Raw genomic sequence first — 22,153 nt, 5'->3', positions numbered from 1 at the left:
GTAATATTAAAGTAAATCAAAAATTATTAAAGAGAATCATTAGTTCTTCTTACCCAAATCTTCAAACCGGAAGGGTGCTACTAGTTTTCTCCCTTGCAGGCCTCTGTGCCGGATAATGCAGTCCACTGTTGAATTTTTGCCATAAGTGTGGATTATGAGAGTGCTGGTAGTATTACATTTCTTCCCATCAGTTTCAAATTCATGGTGGGTTCCACCTGCGTAGCAATTTAAAGAGGTTATGGCTATTTAATGCTAGGTTCTACTAGAGGCCAATGGCCTTGACTTCAGGGCAGACATTAGATTTCTAACCTCATTCTAACCTCAGCCAGTTCCCTTGTATAGGCTTGGCTCTGGTCACAAAGGCAAACAGATGAATGAGAGTAGATGATGGTTTTCTACAAAGTTTTCACTACTGGAAATAAAAAAAATTCAAAGCTTAAGAAGGATAGCTTGATGTTGTTATGAAACACAAAGATCCAAGACCTTATTCCGGTTATATGAATAAGGCGAATTAAAGGGGAAGTCTTATAACGAAGCAGAATTGGCACTGCACTGGGAATCAGATCTAGGTTTAGGTCTTTTCTCTCTAGAACTCCATTTGACCCTCAGTATTCTCAACTGTAAACGGTCCTTTGCAACTCTAAGAATGTTGATTACAGGCCGGGGGTAGTGGCTCACACCTGTAATCCTAGCACTCTTGGAAGCCGTGGAACACCTGAGATCAGGGGTTGAAGACCTGGCCAACATGGTGAAACCCCGCCTCTACTAAAACTACAAAAATTAGCTGGGTGTTGTGGCAGGCGCCTGTAATCCCAGCTCCTCCAGAAGCTGAGGTAGGAGAATCGTTTCAACCCAGGAGGCAGAGGTTACAGTGAGCCGAGATCACACCACGGCACTCCAGCCTGGGAGACAGAGTGAGACTCCATCTCAAAAAAAAAAAAAAATTGTTCATCACATAGATATCAAAGGTAATGTCTGTTGAAATGTAAGCAAACTATAAACAGTACCCAGGCATCATAATTAATTAGTTATTCTGTTTCAAAGGCTCAACCTTTAGATGCTTTATTACAAGAATATTTTTAATCTGTCCTTGTGGGTATGACACAATATAGTACTATACAATATAGGGAAGATCATATCTGTTTCAATTATATGTATTATGTTAAATGTATTTTCAATTTTATATTTGGGAAAAAGTTCAGGCTCAGAGCTATTATACTTCTTTTTTTTTTTTTTTTTTTTTTTTGACGGAATTTTGCTCTTGTTACCCAGGCTGGAGTACAATGGTATGATTTTTTTGCTCACCCCACAACCTCCGCCTCCTTGGTTCAAGCAATTCTCTTGCCTCAGCCTCCTGAGTACAAGCATGCGCCACCACACCCGGCTAATTCTGTATTTTTAGTAGAGACAAGGGTTCTCCATGTTGGTCAGGCTGGTCTCGAACTCCTGACCTCAGGTGATCGGCCCACCTCGGCCTCCCAAAGTGCTGGGATTACAGGCGTGAGCCACTGCACCCAGCCTGAGATGTTATACTTCTGTATTTACTTATTTTAGAAAATTTTGTGAAATTTTAAGAAGTCATTACAGTTCACTTTAGATTTTTACCTGTTTTAAACAAAAACATTTTCATTATCTGTGATTAGCCTTTCAAGATTAAGGCATAATGTTGATTGGTTGTAAGAATAATTTGTCTGGAAAAGAACTAATAGAATATTAAATGGTGTCTTCTGGCACCTTCTGCCACTAGAGGGTGCCAAAACATTTAAAAATCCCCTGGAAATTTGAGCAGGAAGGAAGACAAAGAAGAGAACCATTTCTCCACTTACCGGAGACCTCCACGCCATTCCCAAGTAGCCAGGTTATCTGCGGAGGGGGCTTGCTTCTCATGGCGGAGCACATGAGTACAACATGTTCTTCTCCATTTTGCTTTCTGATAACTGAAGCTTCCAGGATTGGCTTGAAAGGAGTTGCTAGAAGAAAATGGATTTTTCTGTGTATAATTAGGTATGAGTCTGCATATCTCAACATAGCACAGAGCCTAATAATCTGTAGGTGATTGTTGTAGGGTATACTCTAATTAATGGGCCTTTTGTGTTTTTTTTGTTTTGTTTTTGTTTTGTTTTGTTTTTTTAAAGACAGAGTCTCCCTCTGTTGCCCACGCTGGAGTGTAGTGGCAAGATCTCAGCTCACTGCAACCCCCACCTCCCAGGTTCACGCAATTCTCCTGCCTCAGCCTCCTGAGTAGCTGAGATTACAGGCGCCTACCACCACACCCAGCTAATTTTTGTATTTTTCGTAGAGACGGGATTTCTCCATGTTGGCTGAGCTGGTCTCCAGCTCCCGACCTCAAATGATCCGCCCACCTCCACTTCCCAAAGTGCTGGGATTACAAGCGTGAGCCACTGGGCCCGGCCCATGTTTTTAACTTAATCTGTTCCAGAATACAGCCATGTTAAAGGGCTTTTATGTGCTTGCAAAGCAACTTTGGCTGAAGCCAGAATGTGTATTACTCAGTGTGTTGTGAGTCTCTGAAAATTCCCAAACAAGCAATGTAGCAACAATTCTTAAAATGTGATTTATGAGGCCGGGCGAGTTAACTCACGCCTGTAATCCCAGCACTTTGGGAGGCCGAGGCAGGCGGATCACGAGGTCAGGAGATCGAGACCATCCTGGCCAATCAACATGGTGAAACCCCCATCTCTACTAAAAATACAAAAATTAGCTGGGCATAGTGGCGCACACCTATAATCCCAACTACTCGGGAGGCTGAGGCAGGAGAATCGCTTGAACCTGGGAAGGGGAGGTTGCAGTGAGCCGAGATCGCGCCACTGTACTCCAGCCCGGGCAACAGAGCGAGACTCCATCTCAAAAAAAAAAAAAAAAAAAAGGTGCGTTTATCTTATAAAGGGCACGTTCGTCTTTTTCTTTATACCTCTGTCTTAGAAATACTTTTTAGTTAGGCTTGCTTCTTCCTCTTTCCCATTCTACTTTCACTTCGGTCCAGAACTGAACTCTTCCCCGTTTTCTTAACTCACCCACCCATCTGCCATCAAGACCTCGTAAAGGCACTTCTTAGCTCCAAATATACATTAGATGTGTTACTTGTTGGCAATACGAAGATGAAAAAGATGTGATTCAAGGAGCTAATAGTCTGGTGGTAGCTTCAGCCCCTAAACTGTTAATGAAAAGATTATGTGTTGAGGGCAATGACAGAGTATGCATGGGGTGTTAAGAGAGCCCAGAAGGGCACACAAGCAGCCGAGCCAGGATGTGTGCTCCCTTACAAAAAGACAACGTTGAGCTGAGTCACGGTGGTTCTCAAAACCCCCTCGAGAGCCACTCCTCCCCAGCTACTTTCCCATCATGCTTTTACCCAATGGCAGGCACCACACTGCAGTAATTCAACAAGAGAAGTCTAAGACATTCATTTGTGTGATATGTGGGATGATGTTACTCAGAGATCAATAAAAAGCAATGTTTTTAATCGATCTGCTCTGCCACAAAAGACAAAACGAGTAAGGATAGTAAGACACGTACTGGACACAGCTGATCATCTGTAGAACTGAGTGAGTCCTAGGCAATTAGGAGGCTGTCACTTCTTATCTGCACCTCCTAATCCCACCCTCCTACAGAAAAGAGGAATTGTTTGGCAGAGAGGATTTGAGCAGATCAAGCAGTGCAGCTACATCTGAATTCATTCTATCTTAGGATTTGCTGTCGCGAGGTTCCACTTCATTTGCATACATGTTTTCCTTCCCGAGCTGGTGTGCAGACTCCTTATGGGCAGAGATCGTGCCTAATTCATCTTTGGTTCCCTAGAGCCTCACATGGTGCCTGGCACATAGTTGCAGCTCATCAGATATTAATTTTCTTTTCTTTTAGTTCCCCGGAGAGAAAATTTAGTTGCTGTCAAAGACAAATTTCTCAAGTTCACAGTTCAGTCTAGGGCTTGCTTCTCAAAATGCTCTCTTCTGTTTCCTTTCAATACAAGATGGCAGAGGTGTCCCAGGCAATGCCTTGCTCTAGGCAACATTTTTAAACTAAAAGGTTCGGTTTAAAAATGACGTATCGTGTTCCTATCCATATTGCTCCCCTACTGGGTTTACTTGCAAGTACCTACCCAGCACAATCACTTTCACTTCCTTTGTGCTCACAGAGTCACTGTAATGTAAGCACTTGTACACGCCTTCGTCTTGCAGGGTTATGTTAGACACACTGATGGAGAGCTGATTGGCCGAGTGATGAAGAAGCTGGTATCTGGAATTTTTAAAAGCTGTACAAGAGGGAAATAGAGCTGTTATGAGGAAAGGTATCTGATGGATCCTTGGTCTCTACCCACTAGATACCAGAAGTACCACCCACTTTCTACATTTGGCACCATCAAAACTATCTCCAGACCTTGTCCAGTGTCCACTGGAAGGCAAGATCATTCCAGGTGGGGACCCACTGAGCTAGATCAAGCCATTCTGCTGCAGAAACCCGAGAGTCCCTCCTCTCCTAGTTTACCGAAACCAGAAACAAAACAGCAAACAGCATTGTGTAACAGAATTATCTCTATTTAAAATGTTTTTCTCTCAGAACTTTTGACAGTTAGTATTTACTTCTACTGGAATCTAGTATTACTAGTTGATTTAGCTTGAAATAACATACTTCTTTATGTTAACACATCAGTATCTAATAATGCTTTTAAAGCATAACAATTTTTTTTTTTTAGAGACAGAGTCCTGCTCTGTTGCCCAGGCTGGAGTGCAGTGGCACTATCTCGGCTCACTGCAACTGTCATCTCCTGGGTTCAAGTGATTCTCCTGCCTCAGCCTCCCCCAGTAGCTGGGATTACAGGAGTGCTCCACCACGCCCAGCTAATTTTTTTGTATTTTTGGTAGAGACAGGGTTTCACCTTGTTGACCAGGCTGGTCTTGAACTCCTGACCTCAAAATGATCTGCCCGCCTCAGTCTCCCAAAGTGCTGGGATTACAGGCATGAGCCACCACGCCCAGCCAGCATGACATGTTTTAAGAGGCTCTGCTTTGTAAATAAGATTGAAATGTGTTTTAGACTTTTTCAAGTATTTGGGAGTTAGCAATATTAAATGGAGATATAAAATGATCTAGGGTTTAGTAAAACCCTGCCTAATGTCAAAGAGATGAACCCAAGAGACTTTTAAGAGTCTTTTTCCATCTCAAGACATCTTGTACTTTCTTCATGTGTGTTTGTGAAGAAAGAAATGACTGTCCTCATTTCCACATTAATACATCCTGTCTGTTTCTATTGCTTAAAAATCTTGATTTTGTGTTAAGACCAACAGGAGAAGAAGAGCTATCTGGAAGGGAGCTTTGTAATGTGCCTTTGGATTGCTCAGATGGAAAATGAAGCAGCTGGCTTCCTATGTGGGGTGGTGGTGGTGGCTGCATGAGAACCGAGCTCCCAGGCAGTTGGCTGCCTGTCTGTCATTGTGCTGTGGTTGTGGGATGGTTACTGAGAGTGAAAAAGTGATGTGAGTGTGGAGTGGGGACATGGAAATGTGCTTTGTAATTTGAACCCCCTTTAACAACCATTCTGGTGGGGTTTCCATTTCACAGTTCCTGCCCCCAGCAAGCCACCGCGTCTATAATAACAGGCTTTGGAGGCATGATTCACGTGTAACAGTAGGTGGGCTGAGTTCACCCCTTGGGTGACTCATGCAGGCTTTCTGTCCCACCAACCTGTCCAGCTGGAAAATCCCTCAGGTTGAGGTCTGGTGGCATTTTTCTTTCTTTCTTTCACTTACCAGGATACTCATTTAAAAAAATGGTGAACCCTGAGGGGGTCAGCCACTGGAGGGAGGAGGACTTCCTCAGAGAAGTGACACACTTTAGAGTGAGCGTCTGGCCTTCCTCCACGGTGATGGTTTCTGTGTGGTTAGTCAGAGAGGCCTCTGGGGGGGAAGAGAAATGAGGATGGTCAGGCCTGGGGTGGCCACACTGTCTCGGGGATTTTGTCTCGTTCATTCGTTCAATCATGTATTATCTATTTCTTCTAGAAACCAAAAAATAAGCAAATACAAACAAAATGGGAGGGGAGAGGCAAGAACTGAGAGCAGGAGCAGTAATGACATCTCTTGAAGAAAGGGACCCTGGAACCAGGTCTGAAGGAAGGGGTAGGATTTTGACGAAAGAAAGGGAAGGTCGAACTACAGTTCAACCAGTGTTGGGCACTTGCTCTGCCATATGCCAGGAACTGTGCCACGCCATTTACCTGTATTTAATTTAATTTTTTTTTTTTTTTTGAGACAGAGTCTCGCTCTGTTGCCCAGGCTAGAGTACAGTGGTGTGATCTTGGCTCACTACCTCCTCCGCCTCCTGGGTTCAAGCAATTCTTGTGCCTCAGCCTCCTGAGTAGCTGGGATTACAGACACGTACCACCACGCCTGGCTAGTTTTTGTGTTTTTAGTAGAGACGCGATTTTACCATGTTGGCCGGGCTGGTCTCAAACCCCTGACCTCAAGTGATCTGCCCACCTCGGCCTCCCAAAGTGCTGGGATTACAGATGTGAGCCACTGTGCCCGGCTGGAATTTAATTTTCAAACTAATCCCAGAAAGGAAGAATTGTGCTCACTTTTACAGACCAGGGAATAGAGGCTCAAGGTCACAGAGGTCATGGAGCTGGGATCTGTACCCAGGGCTGTGGATGGCAAAGGCCATGCTTATGTAACCACGTCAGCCTATCTAAGCCACAAGACCCCAGAAAATGCAACCTTTCTGGCCTCAGCTTATAAAAGAGCATCTAGTACCTTCAAGTTGTGTGTCTAGGATTCTAAGAAAGAATGTTGTAATCATGGTGCTCTGGTGAACTGCGGAGTTCAGGGCAAGTAGCTAAGTCCCACCTGTCCGAGAGCTTCTACACCAGAGGGAGAATGTCCTAAGATTTCATTCAATTCAGTATTCCACAGCCGAGCTTTCTGCAGACAAACATGAGTCTAATTTCTCCAAATCACAACCCCCAGAGAATGATGAACAATTGGTTCTAAGTAGCTCACATTTATCTCCCCAAAAAAGAAATTGATGGAAAAATAAACTGGCATTCCTACTGATTTGGCATGCTTATTGCCATTCATTATGCCTTCATATTTTAAATGAAATTATTTTTCCTGAGGAAAAGGCAATTCTTATCAATGAAGGTATAAAACACTTTTATAAACAGAAGAATACCGTGGGGCTATAAATTATGAATAGCAAATACAACAAGTTTTACTGCATCATCTTAAACCGTAACAACAACAACAAAAAAGAAACCAGGAGAGTTTATTTTCTTGTGATAAATTTTAAGTGTTAGGAAAAGTGCTTTGGAGAGCTCTGGGAATTAATTGGCGTCTACTTTTTTGTTTGTTCCATTCCTAGGTCATTAATTTGAATCTAGCCTCTAGCAGAAATAACCCAGAATTATTGTATTGTGTTCCTGTAAGCTTTCATGGGAAACTGTTTGCTGAAGTTCTAATGGAAAAACACCCATATCATCCACCAATACCAAAATGAACAACAAGGAGGCAATAAAAAGAGATCTGTGCTTTCCAAAAAAAGCATTGGGGCATAAGGCCAGAATTCTGCTTAGGTTTGGCCATTTGGAAATATTCTTCTCTGTGACATCAATCCATAATTGAGTCATAAGGATATTAATAGAGAATGACAATAGAATTTCTTCTAAGGGATTTTTGCTGATAGTAAAGGTTTAAGAAGCCAGTAAGTCCCTATTTTGTGTCCTCATGACATCCATATTAAGAAGGTAGGAAAGCCAGTGGTCCTCCACCTTGGCAGTACATTAGACTCACTGAGGGAGTTTGTGTCCTGGCCTCATTCACTACTAATTAACTCGGAATTCTTGGTGGGGCCCACACATCGGTTCTCCTGACCCCAGGCCTACGTGTTCAGAGCATCCTGTTCCCAGAGCCCACATTTGCAGTGTAATGAATAAAATTCCAGAGCTCTGTGGCTGCTCCTCAGATACTTAGGACCAACTCTCTGCTGCTGAAAAACCACATGGAACAGGAAGATGAGTATCAATCTCACTTTCAAAGACTTCCAGAAGACATTCTACTGTACCACTGTGTCCAAGCCCTTATGCCCTTAGTTGGACTGGGTCTTCCGAAGATAAATGTCTTTTCCATAGCATGGTCAAATAATGAAAGAAACTTTGCCTTTAGTTTCATTAGCATTTCTTCACCACTTCCCAACAGCCACATGTGAATATACTGTAGTTTGTCAATGTCCCTCCAAAAATATGTCTCTGCATGGGACAGGGGACTCATGTGTCATCAGAGCTGGCAAGAGCATAGGGGGACGTTCACTTGCATTGCCATCCACCCTCTGGACTTCCTTGTTCTATTAAGCCCAGGGTTTCACCCTTGAGCTGTAACATCTCACTAGGCTCCTGTTGAGGCAGTCACCCAAAACACCCAGAACTTCTTCAGAGAATTTGTGTCACATCACGTCTCCCTATCCTGTGTTGATGATGCATTTCATTTTGGAACCAAAGTTCAGATTTCATATTCTCCCTCATCAGTCTTATTTGATAAGTTTGGAGTGAGGGTTCAAGCTTTCTGAGAACATTCTTGCTCTTGATTGTCTTATCTGTCAATAGACCCTTAGGCTTTGTACCATCTGAACCTGTTGCAGAGAGGAGCTGTTTATAATCATCTCTGCGTCCCTAACCTGGGTGGCATGGGATGTAGTGGTAACACACACACACGAGCCACATTGACTGGGTTGGAATCCTGGCTCCTCCACTACTAACAGCACAAACTTGGGCAATTTATGTGTGTGAGTTTTCTTACCATAAAAATAGGAAAAACAATAGTATTCATCTCATAGAGTCATTGAGAAAATGTTTTTAAAAAGTGTAAACAATCTGGCCGGGCGCGGTGGCTCAAGCCTGTAATCCCAGCACATTGGGAGGCCGAGACGGGTGGATCACGAGGTCGGGAGATTGAGACCATCCTGGCTAACACGGTGAAACCCCGTCTCTACTAAAAAAATACAAAAAACTAGCCGGGCGAGGTGGCGGGCGCCTGTAGTCCCAGCTACTCGGGAGGCTGAGGCCGGAGAATGGCGTGAACCCGGGAGGCGGAGCTTGCAGTGAGCTGAGATCCAGCCACTGCACTCCAGCCTGGGCGACAGAGCGAGACTCCGTCTCAAAAAAAAAAAAAAAAAAAGTAAACAATCTAGTATAGTACTTAGTCCAAGGTGAGCATGACATGCTGCTTTCACTTGGTATGTAGTGCCTGATAATTATATGAAGAGCTGAGCTGACTCGTGCTTTATAAAGAAAAGTGGAAAGAGTCAGTGTCAAAAGCCAACGCCTTGTAGCTCTGCAGCTCTTCACTAGGGATCTCCTTCCCCAGTGTTATGGGACTATTTATTATTAAACATTCTAAGGTCCTAGTAGACATTAAGGAAGAAGCAGTTCCAGTCACAGTAAACCTAAATGGGAACAGTTCAGGAGGATTAAAGATTTTGAGGAGCAAACGGTGATCATGAGGTCTTTTTATTTTGGACCTTAGATTCCAACCAAGGGTGTAGTTAATCATACCACTCAGTTCATGGTACACAATCATTATTTGATGAAAAGACAGAGAGAGACAGACAGGCAGACAGGCAGAGGTGTTAGAACTCTGTGAAATAATAAAATTATGGCTAGGTGCGGTGGCTCAGGCCTGTAATCTCAGTACTTTGGGAGGCCGAAGTGAGCAGATCACCTGAGGTCAGGAGTTAGAGACCAGTCTGACCAACATGGTGAAACCTGTCTCTACTAAAAATACAAAATTAGCCTGGCGTGGTGGCGGGCACCTGTAATCCCAGCTACTCGGGAGGCTGGGGCAAGAGAATCACTTGAACCTGGGAGGCAGAGGTTGCAGTGAGCCGAGTTCGTGCCATTGCACTCCAGCCCGTTGCACTCCATCTCAAAATTAAATTAAACTAAATTAAATAATAACATGTTTTCTCACTTCTCTCCTCTCTTCATCACATAAATTGTTTGCTATTGAAACACTAACTTATTTGCATATGTGTTTGTCAATGTCATCCCCAAGTCACATCTACTTGCTTTTAGATCCTGCATACTTGGCCTGCCCTCCATCACTGTGAATGGAATGGGTACCTGGTATCTCCACTTGGGCACCAGGTTTCATCCCATTTATTTACTCTAGGAATTCCCTTCTGTGTTGCTCCATCTTTCAGAAGATGATTTGGTACAAAAATAATTCTACCTTCATTGTTTTTTTTCTCTAATTGTTTTTTTCTTTGGCTGGATGTGGTGGCTCACGCCTATAATCCCAGCGCTTTGGGAGGCCAAGGTGGGAGGATCACTTGAGGCCAGGAGTTTGAGACCAGCCTGGGAAACATAATAAGACTTTGTCTCTACAAAACATTAAGAAAAAAAAAAAAACTGTCATTCTCATCAGCACACAAATGTATACTATTTCTCCCATGTTAAAATGCATAAACAAAATATCACAGTTCCTTCCAGCTACTACCCTATACTCCCCTATACTCCCCTATGCCCCTCTTTTTTTTTTTTTTTTTGAGACAGATTCTCGTTCTGTCACCCAGGCTGCAGTGCGGTAACATGATCTCAGCTCACTGCAACCTCCACCTCCTGGGTTCAAGCAATTCTCCTACCTCAGCGTCCCGAGTACCTGGGACTGCAGGCATCTGCCAGCACATCTGGCTAATTTTTGTATTTTTAGTATAGAGGTGGAGTTTTACCATGTTGTCCTGGTCTTGAACTCCTGTCCTAAAGTGATCCACCCGCCTCTGCCTCCCAAAGTGTTGGCACTACAGGCATGAGCCACATGCCCTGCCTTCCCTCTTTTTTATTGAAACATTTTTCTAAAGAACTATCTATACTTGTTTATCCCGCTCTTTGTTTTCTGACCAGGTTTTCAACTCCACTATTTCGTTGAAATAGCTCTTTGTCAAGGTTGCCAAAGACCTTCACATTGCTCAAACCAATGCTCCATTCTCAGACCATATCTTATTCAATCTATGGTGTGCCTTTGCCATAAATGATCACTCTCTGCTCCTTAAATCAGTGTCTTTACTTGGTTCCCTAGATGTCAGTCTCTTTGACTCCCCTCCTAACTCACTGGCTGCTGCTGCTGCTCAGCTCCGTTTCCGGGTTCTTCTCATCAATCTGCCCTCCACACAACGGAGGTCAGATCCTGGATAGACTCTCTCTATACTCACTCCGTAGGTCATCTCATCTGGCCTCATCACTTTTCTGATGATCAGTTACAAGTCTGAACGCCTAACAAGTACAACACAAACTCCTGATACTCTTCCCCCTAAATGTGTTATTTGAGACTTCACCACCAGCAAATAGCCCAGTTACTCAGGCCCAAAACCAATAACTCCGTAAAGGAGGTGTTGTTATTCCCATTTCACAGATGAGGACATCAAAGCTCAGAGGTTAAGCATTTTTTGAGCCAAGATTTGAATCTAGAACTGTCTAACTTCCATAGCATTGTGATGCTTCCCGATTCACTCACTAGTTCTTGTGCACTGTCTTGATTCCTATAAATAGACTGAAGTTTCTAGAGGACAATGACTATGTTTTATATTTCTCTAAAATTCATTCTTTACAGAAACTATTACAAGGTGAGCTTGAAAAGTTCTGGCTTAATGCTAGTTTTCATGATGGCACTATAATGTAGGTGATTGACAGATATCTTTGTTCTCCTGTTGTTAATAAAAATTCTGAGAAACAGGAAAGAAGTTACTGGAAGAAAGTTACACATTGAATCAATGATAGAATAAAGACTAGTGTTAAGAAACATGCCCTAATTTCATCCTTGGGGACTAGACATTGACAGAAGTTTTGCCAATGTTCTTACCTTTGGTAAAATGATGGTCTAAACAGAAAGCCTGTGTTGGGTAAGATGGGAGTGGTGAGATTTATCTGCAGCCTGTTTAGGAATAAATGTCTGCCATTTTAAGGTTGTATGTATCATTTTTCTCTTTCATAGGATGCATGCTTATGAATTAAATGGTATAATTTAATTCTTACAACATTTTAAAAATTGTGATGAAATATAGTTTGGCTTTTTATTACATGCTAAAGTACTGTATGTCTTAAGATTAATGTTTGCACTTCTTGAGAATTCAGTATCAGCCTGCTATTGACCACACTATGGATGCCTGAGTTTCATATAGAAAGGGCTGTGTTTGAGGCATAGAATATCAGTTGTTTCCTTTACTCTTTGCACCAAGCCTCACTTTTGGCTTTACAGTTCTGCTTATCTTGCAGTATTATCATGTAGACCCCATGTTTGATTTAGAAACAGGAAATCACTGTAGAAGGGAAGAATAGCCCCAGTGAGAAGCCACAGACCCACCCAGCTTTGCTTAGGCTGTATTGCTTAAAAATATGTTTCAATGTTTGTAGTTTTGTTAAAGGAGGATGAGCAGGATGCTGTGCCTAAGTTTTGGTGGCACATTTTCCAAGGACAAGTTCCCCATGGTCTCCTCATTGCCATTGGAAACTAAATTGGAACTTCTTTGGACTTTTCTTTCACCTAAGTTTGGAGTCAGACTTTCACCTTTGTTGTCAGAGGGATAGGGTGTGAGATCTCTTCCTTGCTTACCACTTCCTCCTCTGTAGGCTCTAGAGACATGTACATCCCCATTCACCTTTAAACTTTCTTATTAGACCCCGAGTGTCATACACCGACTTCCTAGTCCTATCTGAGCTTCAGAGTTCTTATCTGCAAATTAGCCCTGCATGGCTCCCCACATGCTGAGCATACAGAGCTTGACAATGAATGACTGTGGTGTTTCTCCTGTGAGGTCACCACTTCCTACTGGTAGGTTGTGTTTACGGAATGGATTATTGACTTCTGGGCTTTGTCATTATCTCCGTGACTGAATTCATCCATCCATGCATGGCCATGTGTTATGAGATTGCTAGCCGATCCTGGGGCTATAGATTGTGACTGGTTTATATATGGAAATGGAACCTGTGACCTTCACCATCATCACCACCCCAAATCCCATGAACTAATTGTCCTATCAGTGGATGACTTTACACCCAAGCACATGTGATCTACTCCCAAACAAAAGGACAAGCAGCAGTAACAGCCACCTACCAAAGTACACATAGATAAAACCAGTGCAGTTCTTAAGATTCTTCGTTCTTTCCCAAGATTTTGGAAGTTCACATGTGTAATCTTTACCTCTACTATAGGTTATCATGTAGACTGAGAAAAGAATAAAATATTCTTTCCTTTTCTTGCCTTAATAACCTAGTTTTTACATGCCAGAAATTTAAAACCAGAGCAGAGCAAGTTTGTCCTGCAAAGACCCCAAACTCTACATGTCCCTATGCTCCACCCATGTCTAACACAGATATATTATCTCTACTGTCCCCATGCTCTACCCATGTCTAACACAGATATACCACCTGCCCCATTCTAGAGTTCGCTTATATAAATTAATGTCATCACCAACCACTGCACACCAGATATTTGAGAGGTGGTCCAAACTCTTCTTTCTCTAAAACATCTCTTTAATCAATTTATTCCTCTTTTGTCACTATTATTGTTGCCTTACTTAAGGACTCCATCATTTCTTTCCTGGACCATTGTAATAACTTAGTTCTAGTCTCTCTTCTCTGTAATTCATCATCATCATCTGGTTCTAGGATTACATTTTAAAAACATGAATTTGAGGTTGGGCACAGTGGCTCACGCCTGTAATCCCAGAACTTTGGGTGGTTGAGGCTGGTGGATCACCTGAGGTCAGGAGTTTGAGACCAGCCTGGCCAACACAGTGAAACCGCGTCTCTACTAAAAATACAAAAAATTAGCCGGGCAGGGTGGCAGGCACCTGTAATCCCAGCTACTTGGGAGGCTGAGGCAGATGAATTGCTTGAACCTGGGAGGTGGAGGTTGTGGGAGCTGAGATTGCACCATTGCACTCCAGCCAGGGCAACAAGAATGAAACTCCATCTCAACAAACAAACAAACAAACAAACAAACATATAACCCATGAATTTGATTATGTCTCTTCCTTCATTCAAATATTTGCTATGGCTTCCATTGCCTATAGGAATCAGGCCCAAATTCCAGCTGACTTGACTCCTGTGTTCTCCTCCTTTGTCATGTCCTGATACTCCTTTTCAGATAGTCCTTGTATATGGATGGCCACTTGCTGTTTCCAGAAAGTTCCAGGCTCCAGAAGATAGTCTGTCTTTGTCTATGATATTCTTTTGGCCTGGAATGCCTTTCTTATCTCCTTCAAGACTCAACGTTAAGACCCAACTCAAGACTCAACTTAAAGACTCAACTCAAATTACACAACTTTTGTCAAAACTTCCAAAACAGGCCTTAGCCTCCCTTTTCCCCATAATGTCTTTCCCCTAGTTTCCCAAAGGCTTGAGATATACTTCTATTATAGCACTTAGCACATTACTTTATAATTATTTGGTTACAGGTATTTCTCTGTAGATAGATTACAAACTCCCCATGGAAAAGATATTTACCATTCATTCATTTTAGCATAATGTAAAATTTTAGATATTGGTTGAATTAGTGGATAAAAATGAGTAAATAGGCCGGGCTTGGTGGCTCATACCTGTAATCCCAGCACTTTGGGAGGCTGAGGCAGGCAGATCATGAGGTCAGGAGATCGAGACTATCCTGGCTAACATGGTGAAACCCTGTCTCTACTAAAAATACAAAAAATTAGCCGGGAGTGGTGGCGGGTGACTGTAGTCCCAGCTACTTGGGAGACTGAGGCAGGAGAATGGTGTGAACCCAGGAGGCGGAGCTTGCAGTGAGCCAAAATCGCACCACTGCACTCCAGCCTGGGTGACAGAGCAAGACTCAGACTCCATCTCAAAAAAAAAAAAAAAAAAAAAAAGAGTAAATGTATGTATTAGGAATAAATATTTTAATAGGATGCTAACTTTGCTCTTTAACTGTTATATCAAATAATAAAGACTAGGGCTAAGTTAAAGTTAGAGACATGCAATGCATTAATTCTCACATCAGAGTCCTAGTTACATGACTGCCATGAGGTGTTAAGCAAAAATGTGTTTTAATTCAGATCATCACAAAAAAAGATTTTTATTATTTTTAGATTGAATCAATAGAGAAAATTGCAGGTATAAAAATAAATCAGACTTGTCAGAATCAAATTATTTTTAGTACATTTTAAAGAAGCTGTCTCAACATGTCATCTAACATGTGACTTTTTCCTGGGCAAAGAAAATACGAAAAGAACTACTCAATTTGCAATTTTCCTTTGTTTTCTGCATCCTACCCTCCACAAAACAATGAAAATAGAGGGTTCAAAATTTTTTGGATTTGACATTTTCATTGTCTACAATGTAAGTTAATGGGATGAATTTTGAAAAATGCTTCATTTTTATGGTGTTTTTACCAATCCTAAGACTATTTATTCTGGGAGTAGCCTTGAAAAGAGGGCAGGCTCTCAAACTATGTGACTTTTTTTTCCATAAATTTTTGGCAGCCATAGAAGTTACACTGTAGAAGCAGTCACAGTGATCTTCCCATAATTTAATTTGCTAAAATCAGCTGACAGCTTATAGATTTGCCAAAACTGATGATTTGCTGCCTTTTTTGCTGACAAGAAAGCAACATGGTCAACTCCTCTCCTAATTACATCTGGGATGGGCTTGAGCAAGGTTAAATGAATGTGGCAGCCACTGCTCAAATGCCATTGAGCTTAGATGCCCTCGGGTGGCCCGTTGAACGAGTTTTCAAATGAGGACTTTTTAATATTGAATCCTCCAAATTGTGAAAGTCAGTGGTTTTCCAACTTTTGATCCACATTAATAAACACATTTTCTGTCACAACCTAGTACACACACACACACACACACACACACACATATACACACACACACACACACATATACACACACACATACACACACACATACACACACACATACACACATACACACATACACACACATATACACACACACATACACACACATACACATACACACACATATACACACACACATACACACACATATACACACACATACACACATACATACATACACACATACACACATACATACACACACACACACACATACACACACACATATACACACATACACACACACACGAATTAAAAGTTTCATGAAATAAATATTTTTACTGTGTGCTTTATAGGCTGATATTTATGTTGTCATATTCTAGCTTGAAAACTTGGGCAGGTTACATTAACTTCTTTTCTCATCTTTAAATTGGGGATATTAGTACCTACTACTTCAGTACTTCCGCTATGATTAAGTGTAATTAACATAGAGTACTCAACACTGTGTGTGAAACAATAAATATTTTTCCTCTCCATATAAATAATATTTAAGTAATTAAGGTTTACCTTGAAACATAAGTTTTGCTATATTTTAAAAAATGTATTTTTATGAGTTTTTTTGTATGAGGCAATAACTCAAAGCCTAAAAAAGTTAAGGTCAGTTAAAGGCTTTAAACTCTGGAAAAATTGAAATCATTCTAATTTTAGCTGTCTAAATGTACTTTTTCTGAATGTATTAGCTATTCTTTAAGCCACTTATTGAAGAAAATAATATTATTCATTACCAAAATTGAATCCTTATTAAGTGCCTCAGGGTACAGGGACCAAAAAAAGAAGGCATTAATTGAAGTATATGAAATAGGGAATTGAAGTACCATGTAAAATAGGAAATCGAGTTTTTTAAAGTAGCGTCCTTCAGATGCCATGCTAGATTAAATGTTGATTTGGAAGGATAGGTGCATTTCATGAAACAGAACTACAGATTCAGTATTTGGAAACAAACACACAAAAAGCAAAATTTTTGAGTGGATTTATGAGTAATGTCCTTTGCATGAATCTGATACAACTGCAGAGACTGAAGGACAACAGGAGTCCCTTCCTACACCCCTGCCCCCACTCTTTGGGGTAGAAAATAATTTGACCTGCTTCAAAAAAGTAACTGTTTCTATCCTTAATTTTCATAATGCTACATTAGGATTAAGCACTAAAACCCAAATTTGAAAATTACAGTAAAATGTAAAATATAACTTACTCTTTAAAAATAAACATGAAGTTTTCATTGCTCTCATTATTACCTCTGAGCTAGGTAAGTATTGTACAGCACTGTATCATTTTCAAAGTGCTTTCACATTTGAAATTTGATCCTTCTAACAATCCAGGGAGTTTGGTGGATCGAACGTTTTTATCATTTTTATTTTAAGATGCAGAAACTGAGTTTCAAAGAGATTAAATCATTTGGTTAAGATTTATACAGCAAGGAAATTTTAAAATTCAATGTGGATGCTCTCTCAACTGGTATACCCTTAAAAGACAGAGCCTAATAAGCTTGTTACATCTTGCTATAACATAGGACCCACAGAGACACACACTATAGTGATCCTTTCTATACTCTTTAGCCATTGAACAAGAGATCAAATAAATGCAGTAACATCCCTCAGATGCATGATTTGAGCATGGCTTGGAAAGTATGAGCAGTTACCTGGGTTGTCTTCTACAGCAGCTCCTCTGTAAATGCAGTTGACTGGCTGATAGGTAGATTGGCAAAACATTAGGTCAGCTGAGCAACAACAAAAATAATGACTCTAAGTCCTTACCTTGTAAGGGGAACCAAGCCAGCAAGCTGAAAACTCCCCACCACATATTGTGCTGTGCTGCTGTGGCACCTTCGTCAACTTCCTCTAGATTCTGAGACAAATGGAGCCAACTAGTTTCTTTTGAAGGGGGAGAGGGAGTAGATCTGTGACCTCATGTATATCAACTCCTCCACCTGTCTGGAAGCCCCCTCTTAGTTAACTGCCCCCAAAACACCTCCTGGTGGAACATTTTGGGGACCACATGTATTATCTTGATGGTAGAGAAGTGTGAGTGATGTGTTGGTGACAAAAATTGTTTTACCACAAGTGGGTAGTACTGGTAAATCAACTAGTTACAAAGGTTTTTAGAGGGAGGATGGGTGAGAGAAATACTGTAAAATGTCCCTGTGTAGTGATGTCATCCTTATTTTGACTTTTCTAGTTTATTAGATAAATACAATTAGACAATTTTTGCTCAACCTTTGGGAATATTATATTTCTAATGCTGACATCAATTTATAATTGTTGTCAGGGAATGAATTCATTCATTCATATATATACTCATTTTTGAAATCCATATATCTGTCCACCCACCCATCCACCCATCTTTTCATCCACCCACTCACAAATACAAATCTATTCATCCACCCATCCATCCACCCATCCATTTATCCATCCATCCACCCCACTCACTCATGTATGACCTTCCCACTCATTCCCCATACATCCATCCAGCTCTCCATCCATCCAGCCAGCCAGCCAGCCATCCATTTATCCATCCATGCATCCATCCATCCAGCCATCCATCCATCCATCCATCCATCCATCCATCCATCCATCTATCCACCTATCCATCCATTCACCCATCCATCTATCCATCCATCCATCCATCCATCCATCCAGCCAGCCAGCCAGCCAGCCATCCATCCATCTATCCACCTATCCATCCATTCACCCATCCATCTATCCATCCATCCATCCATCCATCCATCCAGCCAGCCAGCCAGCCAGCCAGCCATCCATCCATCCATTTATCCACCTATCCATCCATTCACCCATCCATCCATCCATCCATCTATCCATCGATCCATCTATCCATCCATCCATCCGTCCATCACCTATTCTTTCAGCCAACCATCTATCTATACATGCATATACTCATCCATCCACCCAACCACCCATCCATCTCTCCACCCACCCATTCATCCATTCACCCACCCATTCATCCATTCACCCACCCATCTATCTATACATATGTCCATCCATATGTATCCAACCTTCTTTCTATCCACCCATTCATCTTGTCACCTATACAACATCTAGTATGCACTACTTTGAGACGTGCTCAAATAAAAAACATAAATTCCTTGTTTTTTAGGAGAATATAATCTAGTGGGGGAGACAGTGTACATACGAACAATTTTGGTAGTTAATTTTCATTAATTGGACAAGTTGAGATAGATGTAATTTAGTTTTTCCAGGGGCACACAGCAAAATATTAGTAGGTTTATGTTTAGAAAACAGAGATCAGTCTGCAATGCTTGGAAAATTTAAAGGAAACACTACTTACTGGTTCTAATTGAAATTAATGTTAATATTCTGATAAATTTGATGATAGCTTGGGTAGGAAAAGTCTTACTCATCAAAAATGTCTTTCAGATATTTTGTTGGCTGGGCACAGTGGCTCATGCCTGTAATCCTAGCATTTTGGGAGGCTGAGGTGTGAGGATCATCTGAGGCCAGGAGTTCAAGACCAACCTGGGCCACATAGTGAGACCCTCATCTCTACAAAAAATACAAAAATTAGCTGAGCGTGGTGGTGCATGCCTGTAGCCCCAGATACTTGGGAGGCTGAGGTGGAAGGGTTGCTTGAACCCAGGAGGTTGAGGCTGCAGTGAGACATGATCACACCACCATACTGCAATCTGGGTGACAAAGTGAGACCCTGTCTTAAAAAAATAAAAGTAAAAGAAACCTCCAAAACAAAATATTTCGTCTTTCAAATTTTTCGTTTTTTGATTTTTTCCCCTTTGCTCGTAACATTCCATCCAGGAACTTCTAATTTTTATACTTGTCCTCAGTAGAAGAGAACGGTTTACCCAGGGTCACAGTTCCTCCATAGGGCATCCATGAGGGGGTGTCAAGGCCCTTTTCCCTTGCCTTGAGGTGGAGCAACTCTGAAGCTCCCCAAGGGATCAGGATCAGCTGAGATCTTTTGTAACTGCACCTCAGTCCAGCCTCTACTGATTCCCCATCTTGCTTCCTTCTTGTCACTGAGAGTACTTGTCTATAAACTTCGGCACACAGATCTCTGTCTCAGCATCTGTTTCCCCAAAACCTGACCCAAAACAACACTTGACATAGGTTGTCAATGAGTGAGTGAATGAAAGACTAAATGGACTCTTTATTTGAGATGTAAATGCTACTCTTTTTGCTCTGAAGTCTAAAAAGATGTTTGACTTACAATTTCCCCAGAGCGTTAGAGAAGAGCTTACTTTAAATTGCACTTTGGACAATGGTGAGTGTATCCTTTTCATCCACGGGTGCTATATTCAACTGGTTGAAAACCTTGACAAATGTCACAGTAGTCCACTGGACTCGGACATTAAGAACGGTTGGTGGGGGAAATGCTACATGGTGAACTGGTGGACGACATATATGTGTGCTTTCCAGGGTCCCTGTTCTCATTACCCCCACTTCAGCCTGCAGCTTATGGAATATTCAACAGGAGAGGGCAGCAGATTGTAGCCGCTCAGTGAATTGGGAGAAAAAGATGAGGCTGGAGGGTAATAAGTGGTCTACCTCTTTTCTAATGGAAAAGAGTCCACTGACCACCTTGTATGTGGGAGACCTCACAACTGATAGCTAGTTTGTCATTTTGATCTCTGTTTCATGAAATCTTCATATTTGGTTTCAATACTAATAGGAAGTAACATCTGGTGGGGTGGCAGAGGGGGACATATTTTGGAGAAATAAACAAACATCCTCTCTATTTTTCATCATCACCCTTGTCAACATGAGTTTTGGGGGTGAGGGGGGTGCAAACATGAAAAAGAAGACATTTGTTAAACAGGCTAAAGATGAACTGTTTTAAGGGGTCAGAAAACAGGGGATTTCCCTGTGTCTAGAAGCCACTGGGTTTTTTGTTGCATTTACAAAAGAGGCCTACACTTGCTTCTTGACATTTCACAGCTCCTGTGAAGAATCGTGGCCTTTCCCAAGTCAGAGTAAGAGGTGGGCCTGCCTGCATCTCCCAGAAGATGCCTCAGATAATTCACACCCAGCGTTGAGGTTTTCTGAGCACTGTTGTTGCACAAAGTCACTGGGGAGTTTCTAAGCCAGAGCAGCAGCCTTTGAAATTAATTATTGATTCAGAGAAAAGTTTCCTAGGAGTAGTAGGAGCTTAGTGGAATGAGCATGGGAGTGAGTAGCAGACAGGCCCAGGCTTGGCCCCTAGGCCCTGTCACTAGCAGCTGTGTAGCCTTAAGCACATTACCTGCCTGTTGGAATCAGTTTCCTCACCTGTAAAATGGGAAGAGTAATTATAGCCTGAGATGACTGTCCAGGAATCATAAGGCAGGAGCTGAGAAAGTTGGATTGTATCATTTTTAAAAATGAAGAATTGGCCGGGCGTGGTGGCTCATGCCTGTAATCTCAGCACTTTGGGAGGCCAAGGCAGGTGGATCACTTGAGGTCAGGAGTTTGCAACCAGCCTGGGCAACACGGTGAAAACCCATCTCTACTAAAACACGGAAAATTAGCCAGACTACAGCCAGACTACAGTAGCTGTAGTTCCAGCTACTTGGGAGGCTGAGGCAGGAGAATTGCTTGAACTTGGGAGGCAGAGGTTGCAGTGAGCCGAGATCGCGCCACTGTACTCCAGCCTGAGCGACAAAGCGAGATTCTGTCTCCAAAAAAAAAAAAAAAAAAAGAAGAATTAAGAAGTTTGCCTGAAGTGACACAGTGAATCCGTGATACACACAGACACACACACACATATATCTTTTGCTTTGTCTATGAGATTCCTTTGAGAGACTTCACATTTTTATACTTGCCCTCAGTGGAAGAGAATCAGCTCACCCGGGATCACACGTTCTTTGTGTGGCACTCACGGAGGGTTAAATTAAATATATAATAATACCCCGAATACCTAGCACCTTGGCACAAAAAACATCCTCCATAAATCTGCAGACCTCAGGTGGCTGGAGCAGCATCTCCTCCCCACAGGAACTGTGGTAGGTTAGGTGTGCTGGGAGGAGGAAGGGATCATTTGGCTTTTGTTCTGAAGGCTTCTGCCTGAAAAACCTGCCATTGTGAACCTGGGCTTTCGTGAGGGTAGAAACTTTATTTAGTCTAGTGAAATAGATCATTCTGAAAACAACCCAAACATGAGGTGATTTCAGAAAGCAATTGTGGTTTTGGAGAATATACCACAGGATAGCAAGGGCCAGCTTCAGGCCCCAGCTCATGGAGCTCTGCCCAGATAAGTGACCAGCTCTGGTGTCTTCATCTGTAAATGAGATTAGATGAAAGCTG

At 41.9% G+C, this 22,153-nt stretch overlaps 1 protein-coding gene across 1 annotated transcript in view; it reads right to left on the bottom strand.

Moving 5' to 3' along the window:
- The window catches only part of LOC105476333 (cytotoxic and regulatory T cell molecule), a 34,042-nt gene extending 16,248 nt beyond the window's left edge, over positions 1-17,794 (bottom strand). Inside the window, exons 1-5 of the mRNA XM_011732156.2 lie at positions 17,639-17,794; positions 5,768-5,914; positions 4,121-4,273; positions 1,827-1,970; positions 54-215 (exon numbers count right to left, since the gene is read on the bottom strand). Of these exons, the coding sequence (XP_011730458.1) occupies positions 54-215; positions 1,827-1,970; positions 4,121-4,273; positions 5,768-5,914; positions 17,639-17,684 (652 nt within the window). The 5' untranslated portion in view covers positions 17,685-17,794. The remainder of the gene's footprint in view (positions 1-53; positions 216-1,826; positions 1,971-4,120; positions 4,274-5,767; positions 5,915-17,638) is intronic.
- Positions 17,795-22,153: the final 4,359 nt, after the last annotated feature.

The sequence above is a fragment of the Macaca nemestrina genome, chromosome 12 (genome assembly GCF_043159975.1).
Source record: "Macaca nemestrina isolate mMacNem1 chromosome 12, mMacNem.hap1, whole genome shotgun sequence".
NCBI classification, from domain to species: domain Eukaryota; kingdom Metazoa; phylum Chordata; class Mammalia; order Primates; family Cercopithecidae; genus Macaca; species Macaca nemestrina.
Note: the sequence above shows the minus strand (reverse complement) of the source record. Positions and strands in the feature narration are given on the sequence as shown.